This window comes from Malurus melanocephalus, unplaced genomic scaffold, assembly GCF_030028575.1.
Source record: "Malurus melanocephalus ecotype Western Australia unplaced genomic scaffold, MMel_1.1 scaffold_557, whole genome shotgun sequence".
In the NCBI taxonomy this organism is placed as follows: Eukaryota; Metazoa; Chordata; class Aves; order Passeriformes; family Maluridae; genus Malurus; species Malurus melanocephalus.
In genome coordinates, this window is record NW_026623789.1 from 125222 (window position 1) to 134486 (window position 9265).

The 9265-nt window shown below is 46.8% G+C and overlaps 1 protein-coding gene across 1 annotated transcript in view; it reads left to right on the forward strand.

The window, feature by feature from the left end:
- Positions 1 to 9265, forward strand: part of ADAP1 (ArfGAP with dual PH domains 1) — a 42829-nt gene that overhangs the window by 7367 nt on the left and 26197 nt on the right. Inside the window, exons 2-3 of the mRNA XM_057382225.1 lie at positions 2131 to 2261; positions 3302 to 3393. Coding sequence (XP_057238208.1) covers positions 2131 to 2261; positions 3302 to 3393 — 223 coding nt within the window. The remainder of the gene's footprint in view (positions 1 to 2130; positions 2262 to 3301; positions 3394 to 9265) is intronic.

The window sequence follows — 9265 nt, forward strand, 5'->3', positions numbered from 1 at the left end:
TGTTCAGATGGGTCTGCAGTGCTTGGGTTTGTTCAGATGGGTCTGCAGTGCTTGGGTTTGTTCAGATGATGTTCAGAAATCCCTGTGGGCTTTCAGCTAAAGCCCAGGAGAGGCTCGGGCTGCCTTGCTCTGTGTGAGATGTCCTCAGCCAGGAGAGCAGGGCAGTGCAAGGGTCACCTCTTGGGCAGGACTCTGAAAGCCTGAGTCCATGAGACTCAGAAGAAATCCACCTGCATGCCTAAGATGGATCTGTTAACGTTAGAGAGGTACTGGAACTCCCAATAAATCCTTTGATACCCTGGTTGGGCAGTGCTTTGATCAGATCCCGTTCCTCTGGGAGGGATTGAAGCTCAGTTATTCTGGAGTGGCTGTGCTGGGCACAGGGACCCAGCTCCAAACTTTGCTGCCACAGCTTTCCCACCACTGCTGTGTCCTCTGAACCCTCTCAGCATTCCTTTTATCTGTGTGAAAGTTGGTGTTCCAACACCAGCCCCGGGTGCTTTCACCTGGCCCAACCTGCATCCCTTAGGACCCTTCAGCAGTGCTGAACCTTGGGATTTTTTTAGGGCAGGAAGTTTGGAGGGTCCCAGACTTTGCTTACAAAGTGTTTGGAGATGGGAGAGAGAGCACAGAAAGTGCCTGAGCATGCAAAACTCTGGGTTTTTGCTGGCAACCTGTAGCCCAATAACCGGCCACAATGTCTGAGGTTGGAAAAGTGGGGTGCATGGCCTGGGATGGGGTGTGAGGCTGAGTCAGTGCTTGTGGAAGGAGCAGAGTGGGCTACAGCAGGCTCTTGGACCAGCCTGACTGGTTTTATACTTGCCAGGCTTCAGCTGGAGTCACTGGAGTCTCTCATGAGGACAGGAGACCCAGTGGAACAGCAAAATCCCCACCTCTGTTTGTGTCTGTGTGACAGCCCTGCGCCCAGGGAGCTGTGGCTGCTGGGGTTTGGATCAGCTTGGGAATGTTCTCCCCAATCCCAGGWGGGCACTGAGCTGTGCCTGATGGGAATCCTCATTTTGGGGTTTGCATGTGAGCAGAGGCACCCCTGGGAGCTGAATTGATGSTCCCCAGGGTGTGGTGGCTGTCCCTGAGGTGGCATCCCCTGGGTACCCCTGAGGAGCTCAGCTGCCCCCTGCTCCCTCACTGACACGGGYAGGGCATTAAATATGGATAAGGAGGAGAAAGCACATTGCCCTGCCTTTTATAAATAATAAAAAACAATTGCTGTGCTGTGGGGAGYGGCTGTTTGGTGCAATTCCTGCGGGGCTGTGAGAAGGGCAGAGATGATGCCGTGGGCTGGATAAGGGGCTGCCAGCGCTGTGAATTTGGGGAGRATGGAGGATTTTAGGGTTTTRGGGCTGMCTGGCAGCRCAKCTCCTCCTGCCAGGGCGCAGCTGGGTCTGTGAGTGCTGACATTTGCCCGTTGGAGTTCAAACAAAGATCTCAGTATTGGCTCTCACACTGCTGGATGTGTCCTGCTCCCTGCCCTCCTCCGGTTCCTCTGTCTCCCCGCTTCAGGCTCTGCCTCTCCCAAGCAAGAATTCAGAGGGACTCGTGTTTAAAGTGCTTTGTGTGAGATGTCAGCCCCGGGGCTGTAAACAGTGCGTGGTTTTGCTCAGAGAAAGCACAGAGCTGCCACTGGCAGCATTTTTCCATCCAGGCAAGGGCTGGAAACCTCCTGGCATGGAGGGCTGGGAGCTGTAGCTGGGGGAGGGAAGACTCTGTGTGGAGCACATGTCATAAATAAATAAAAAGGGAGCAGYGTAGCCGTTTCCCTGAGCTGGTGGAGTTTCTGCTCCATGCAGTGTTTGGGTGGAATTTCCTCATGAAATGTGGATATTCCTTTTTTCATATGAACATGAGTGAGTTATGGAGGTCTTGGGCTCATGCAGCTCTGTGTGTATGGGGGTTTTGTGAATAAGATTGTGGATTGCAGACCTGTTAGCAGTTAGTTTAATTTGTGTTCTTATCATATATAACCAATGTATCAATATAATCACCTATTTCCTTGTATATTTATTTGATGCCTTTCGAATCAGGGACACCAGGCCTGGTGACATCCCTGCCATTCCCTTCATCCAACAGATCAGCCAAATGCAATCCTCTTTTTCTCCTTTTTCCTTCCAGACCCGGACTGGGCATCCCACAGCCTGGGGATCTTCATCTGCCTGAACTGTTCAGGAATCCACCGCAGCATCCCGCAGGTCAGCAAGGTGAAGTCGGTGCGCCTGGACGACTGGGACGATGCCCAGGTGGAGGTGGGTGTGCCCAGGGCTTGGCACTGCCAGGCTCTTCCCTTTGCAGCCCTTTCCAAAGAGAAATCACAGTAAATGGGATTGCACAAAGCACCTCTGAGGTCTGGGATGTGATTGAAATAGAGCACCCATTTTTTGAAGGATTTGTTTCCCCCACCCCTGTAAAAATGTCAGTGGAGTGTAGAAATTACTCATTTTTAATGAGTTTTTTTTCTTTTGCTTCTTACATTATTCCTTTCCTGGACCTCTGGTTCTGCCCCCCTGCCCAGCTCAGCTCTTTCTGGCTTTGTTCCTCTCAAAACCACATCTTGAAAAAAACAAACCCTCACAATATAAATTCTGCCTATTTATGCCACATTTCTCCCTAGATTTGGGTGGTGCTGCTAAACCTTTCTGCTTTCAMTACTGATATTTTTAAAAGCACAAAGAGCTCCATCACTCATTGATTTCTACCTCCTGTGTGTAGAGTTGAGGTTTTTTTTCTGAAAGCTGCATCTCATGGATTTGTGTGTCTTTTGAGAACAGGCCTTAGTGTTGTATGGATATTTCCTTCCCTGATATTTTTGGAGAGGAATAGATTGAATATGTAAATGTGAGAAATTCAAAGCCATGGCAATAATAATAATAAAAAAAAAAAGCTTAGCTGCTTGTTGTGTTTGTATGCTTGGCATCTGACACAAAACAAAATGTATTTAGCATAGCTGCCTGGAAAAGAATGGGTTTTTACACTTATAAAGTGAATTTCAATAAACAAAATATATTAATAAGGAAATAAATAAAGTTTTCTTTGCTGAGTTCTCAACTAGCATCATTTTGAGCTGGAGGATCCTTGCAGCAATAATCAATATTAAATTCTCAGCCCTGATTTGCAGCCATGGGTTTTACCATGCACAGTCCAGGGGAGAACTCTCAGTAAAACAAAAATTTTCAGTTTTTCAAAAATCCCMAAAATTTCWTTGCTCTGTAGGAGCAAMAGACAATAAAGGARAAAATACTGTTAWCATTTTTTTTTWAATTAATTCTATTTTTTTCTCTTTTTACAGTTTATGGCCGCAAATGGAAACAATGTAGCAAAAGCAAAATACGAATCCAAAATGCCACCGTTTTATTATAAACCAACGTATCTTGACTGCCAGTAAGTAAAYACCTCTGCTGGTAAACAGCATTTACTTGTTTGTGCAGCTGCAGCCTCTGTAATACTTTACTTTCAGCATAATACTTTTTTTTTTTTTTAGCCACAATGGAGGTTTCATTTATAAAAAGGCCCTGAAAATGTTTTTCCTTCTGCACACATATGGTAGAGTTTATGCTACACGTGGGATCTTATTTAATAAGTACAGTGGAGATGATGCAGAGAAGTCAATGGTTTCTCTGTTCCCCAGACTCTCCCAGGTTTCTAAAACTCCAGGAATGGCAATTTCTACCCATTGATTTCCTCTGTCTTTTCAAATCCCCCTCCTGCATCAAAACAGAATTTGCTAATCTGCTGAGCAAAATGCTGGGTTATTTGTAATGCAAAAAATAGTGGGATTTTGTGTTGGTTTGTTTTAATTTAACCTGGGTTACTTGTGATGCAAAAATACTGGGATTTTGTGTTGGCTTGTTGTAATTAGCCTGGGTTACTTGTGATGCAAAAAATACTGGGATTTTGTGTTGGCTTGTTGTAATTAGCCTGGGTTATTTGTAATGCAAAAATATTGGGATTTTGTGTTGGTTTGTTTTAATTTAACCTCGATGACAAAAAATCTCCTCCATGAAGGCAGGTAAAAGGCAGTGTCTCCCAAACATTGTAAACCTCCCCAGTGAGTTGGGGTGCATTCTGTAGAGCAAAAATCTGAGCAGCCAGAGCATTCTTTACCAGGCAGAACTGAATTTTCCTTCCAGAATTCAATCCTGCCATGTACCAAGGTTTGTTGTTTTTTTTTTTTTTCTCTCTGTGAGTGCTGCTGCATGGCCTGGCAAGAAAAAAATCATCGATTCCTGCAGTTCTGAGCTCCAGAATTGCAGCAGTTTGGCTGTGCCAGTTTGAGATGTGTTTGTGCTGGTCTTGCTGGGATTGGAGAAATGAGATGGGTGGGACAAAAACAGCTCTTAGGAATTATGGTTTTGTTTTATCCTAAGTCTCAGTGAAGTTCAGTTCTGCTGCCTGTCTGAGGCTGTCCAGGACCTGTGAGGAGCAGGAGACTGAAAGGATTTTTTTTGTTGTTGTTTCTCTTTTGGTTATTTATTGATTCACTGGGAGGATGAGGYGAGGCCAGTCATCCTGGAAGCAGCTGGAACACCGATTTCTGACCTTTTTCTGCTCCCAGCTTGTGCCTGTTCTGCTCTGGGACAATCACCAGCCTGCATGGCCTGATTTGTGTGCTCTTGTAGGGTTTTCTGGAGCAAACCCTGCCCTTACAGAGGGGTGCAGAGGGGTGGGTGTCACCTCTCCGAGGAGCAAACCATCTCCTGACCCTGCAGGAGCAGCAGCTGCAGGCAAATCCCACCCTGGGGGTGTCTCAAGGATGCTCTGCAGGTCTGTGTTTCRCTGTCTCTGGCTCTCAGTGCCTCTCAGATGAATGCTAAACAAGTGCAGGGGAGTGCTGCTTTTCACAGAATGTATATTTAGCTGTTTCCCCGCCTCGCTGCAGTCCAGCACAGCCACTGCAATCCCAGGAGTTGTTCCCAGCCTTGGGAAGCATCGCCATGGATGCTCCATCCAGCACCAGCATCGATTCCAGCCACATTCTGCAGCATCCCGAGGTTTTGGTGCTCTTGGCTCCACCAGAAATGTTTGCAGGGTCTGRGCAGGAGGTGGGAGCTGCTCTCAGCATGGCAGGGTGCTGACCAGCACAGCCACTGCCCAGCTGACCAGCCATAAATAACAGAGCTGTTTGTTCGTTTGAAGCTTCCTAATTTGATAATGCTGTGTCTGGAATCCCTCTGCTTTGTTCCATGAAGATCTGTGATTTTTCAGAGCAAGAGGGAAGGAGTGCTGCAGCATCAGCTTGTCCTTTTTTCCTCTTGGTGGACTCTTTGGGAAATTCSTGGTGTTTGCCAGCTGCTTTTGGCTTCTGTGTCCTTCAGAAACCCCCTCGTGGCTTCCTGGTTCTGCATGACACTTGGCAAGGGAAGAGAACTTGGAGGGGTGCTCTGGAATTGCCCAGGGAAAATTTACCAGCTGTTCATAGGTAAAAAAATACCCTTCCCCCCAAAAAAAATCCCCCTCTGGCCTTTCCTCTCATCTTCTGTCTGCCAGCACCGTGACCCCACGGCGGGAGTCCCTAACAGTGAAATGAGTCCCAAACTCTGGGATGTTCCAACACCACCGCTGTGTTGGCCCAAAGAGCTTTTTGGGTGAGGAATTTAAACCACAAAACCTCTCTGGATTGTCACGAGTGGCCRTGGATGGCCCAGCTTGGTGCAGCACAGCAGATGGGAACTGTGGCACAGCTTTTTCTGGGGTTCTTTACAAACACACGGCTGAGATTCAAGCAGCAGGGGTGGCATCGCTCGAGGAAAAACAGGAGAAAGGCTTTGTTCAGTGTTTGGCTTGGCTGAAAATTGATAGAAGAATAAGATAATCTCTTACAGGGCTTCTGCAGAGCTGGAATTTCATCCACATCCCTGCCCCGTACCTGCCATGGTTTTGGGGATGCAGAGTTTGGGGATGCAAAGCCTCACCCTGCAGAGCTGCAGCACATCACTCCATCCTCTCTGGATCAGTGGGAGCTGCATCAGCTCCTCAGGCAGAGATTTCACTGCAGTGACTTTCCTGGCCAGCCCAGGAAAACGGGGCAGAAGGAGATGGCAGAGCTGTGCTGGGTGCTTGGCTCACAGGGAACGAGATGAGGCATCACGGCTTGAGGAGTCATCCATGGAGCCATCTAAAGAACAACAGTTATTAGCTGAAGTGGCTTCTTGKACTGATTGAGATGTGCAGAGAGAAAATTGCCTGGTAGATCCTCTGKKTTRTTTKKTTYTTTWTWWTYTWWAKWWTKKWAWGYTTGGTAKRKKWGRTAKRGRRSCYACCRRSYCYRYSMKSTCYRTSSRMCAGGWTGRCAATCAGGGGAGCAAACTTCTCACCTCTTCCTCTGTCAGCTCCTTTTGCCAGTCCTTTATAGATAATAAAATCTTTGTAGATGTAAAAACTTCAGTACATCATGTCCAGAGGGGTAAAGTTGTGTTTTACTCAGGTAGGCATTTCCACATTTTACATTTTCAGCTTTCAGAAGGAGCTGATGTCTCRGGTGTGAGGTTTGAGGGGCTGCAGTGGCTCCTTGGAGTGGCTGCTCAGGTCATTCCCCAGAGCTGGAGCCTCCTGTGGGGGCTCAAAATGGGACCTCTGGAGCTCTTTGAGTTCTGCCCACTCCTTCAATCCTGACCAGACACAGGCTTTGCTCTTTGTATTGTTTATTTTCTCTTTGCTGTTGGCTTGTAAACCTGTTAATTCATATTGATTCCTTTAATTTCCAAAGGAAATTGCTACAAGGTTAAGATAGTACCAGCAGAAGCTGTTTCCTACACGGTTTTAATTGGTGTTTAACCATTCTGAAAAATAGCATTGGAGTGGACTSGGCTGTGCATGTAAAACAATCAAACAGAAAAGGAACCAGTTTGCATTTTAATGGAGAACGTTGTGATTTTGCATCCTAAATTCAGTTTTAACATCTCCAAATCCATAATGCAATGGTTTTATACCTTTAGAGCCAACCCCCCTGTGTTTTTGCTCTCCTCTGGCAGTTTGTATGATGGTTTTGGTGGGGAATGCACATCAACCTTTGGGCTTTCCAAGCTGAGGTTTTGCACAGAGAGCCTGGAAGGAGCCCCCAGCTGCCTCCTGCCTTCACAGAGCTGTTTAAAAGCAAATCCTCACAGCAAGAACTCRCTAGATGGGAAAGGAGTGTGAAGCTGGAAAGGCTTTTAGTCTTCACTGCAGCRGCTCTCCTTGCAGGCTGAGCAAAAAAAAATTTGGGCTCGGACTTCAAATTTCATTATAAAGCAGTTGTTTGACAGAAACCTGGCATGGCTGCATCCACCAAGCTGCCTGTGGAAAGCAGATTGGTTCATGCTGGAAAAACCTCTGACAAATTCCAGGAGCTGCAAATTTGGCTTCCGAAAACGGCGTTTGTGGGTGACATTGGTTTCTTTTGTCTTTCTTGGATTTGACAGTGCTTCACTAGGATGCAATTAGACACTGGTAGCGTGTGGTGTTTGATGTCTTTTGGGCCACTTTCACCTCTGGCTGGGGTTTCTTGTCTGCCATATGTTTCAAAAAGAAAGGAAAGATGTGAATTGGAGTGCATCAGCCAAGCCCAGCTTGGGAAAAAAAAAATCAATGTGAGAGTCTGAATTTGGCTGGGCAGCTCCTCCTCCACACAGAGGCCATGCAGYCACAGTTTGATGTTAAACTGCTTGAGCAGCTTTTCCTGTGGTGCTTTGAGTAGGTGGGACCRAGATAAAACTGCTCCAGTGGCTTCTTCTGGAATTTTCTCCCCTGGCCCTGGGCAGAGCTTTTGTTTTCATGTGGGTGGTGAGGAGAGCAAACAAGTGCTGCAATGGTGCTTTGGTGGCCTCTGGACCTGCTGGAAGCCCACTCCTTTCCCATTTAGGGGGTGAGTTTTCCTTTATTCCATTGGAAATGTGAATTTTCTCAGTGTTTTGTTTTTTTGGTGGGTTTGTTTTGTTTTTTTGGTTTTTTTTTGTTTTTTTTTTGTTTTTGTTTTTGTTTTTTTTTTAAATTGCCTCTAGGTTTTTGATGAGTACAAGGACTTTTCTGTTCTAATTGCCAAAAAATGACATGTTCCCTGTACCCAGCAGCCTGACAGACTTTAGGTGGGCTGCTAAAGCTTTTGGAGTTGATCCCGAAGCTGTGTGATCTCTGCAGTTCAGGAATGATGCACTTACATTTTTCTAACAAACACCAATGATAAATTTACTAATTTGCTCCRTTATCCCATCAGCAGAAATCAGTAAAATACCAGGGGGGTGTCACTACAGTCTTTGATGGTCACAGAGCTCGTTTTGGAGTCAAAAGTGGATTTGGATAGAGGGTCGTGGTGCTTTACACACATATTCACCTCTGGAATGCATTTCAACTAAAACACAGCAACAGAAACTTCAAAAGTTCCTGAGGATATATTTAAATTAAGATCAGGTCAGCAGTCCACAGGAAGTGGTGGCTGCTTTGAAAAAATCCCTTTATGGTTTGAGGATCTTCTGGATGGTCCCTGCCCTCCAGTTGCTCTCAGATCCCATAAAYATCAGGACAAATTCCTGCTCCTGTTTGAATCCATCAAAGCTGGGCTGGTGAAAATGGGGTTTAGCACCAGTTTTTTGTGGCAGGATTGTGTCTGGTCCATGAGTGTGGTCAAAACCCTGCTCAGCTGCAGTGAGGGGAGATGGTGAACTCCTCCTTGCCCTGGTTGCGTTTTTGTTTCGGTTTCTTTTGCTGGAGTTGTTCTGCTTTCTATAAATAACCCCTGGAGCAGAAGCTKCAGCTCCTGGCCCTGTGCTGAGCTGTCCAAACTCTGAGCTGCTCTTGGTGTGCCCTGGGTTTTGGGAAAYCATTGCTGAAAGAGTTTGTGATGATCAGGAAAGGGGAAGAAGGTGTGAAATGTCAGGAAACTGCTGGGAAGGTGGCACAGCTGGAATCCTGTGTGCTCTGGGGTTCTATCAGAGCCATTTAGGGCCAAATGATGAGAAAGAGACCCCAAGAGTGTTCTGCAGCTCCTCAGGGTGCTCTGCTGGCTGCTCTGGGGGTTCTTCTTTGCACAGGAGCTCTGGAAGGGCTGAAGCTGTGCTGTGGTCGGTGCTGTGGTCAGTGCTGTGGTCAGTGCCATGGTCACCAGCCCCTGCAGGAATGTTTTCCCCCAGGAATGATCCCCTCAGTTCATCTCTGGATGATCTGCACCCTGCTGCAGGAATGTTTTCCCCAAGGAATGATCCCACAGTTCATCTCCGGATGATCTGCACCCTGCTGCAGGAATGTTTTCCCCAAGGAATGATCCCCTCAGTTCATCTCC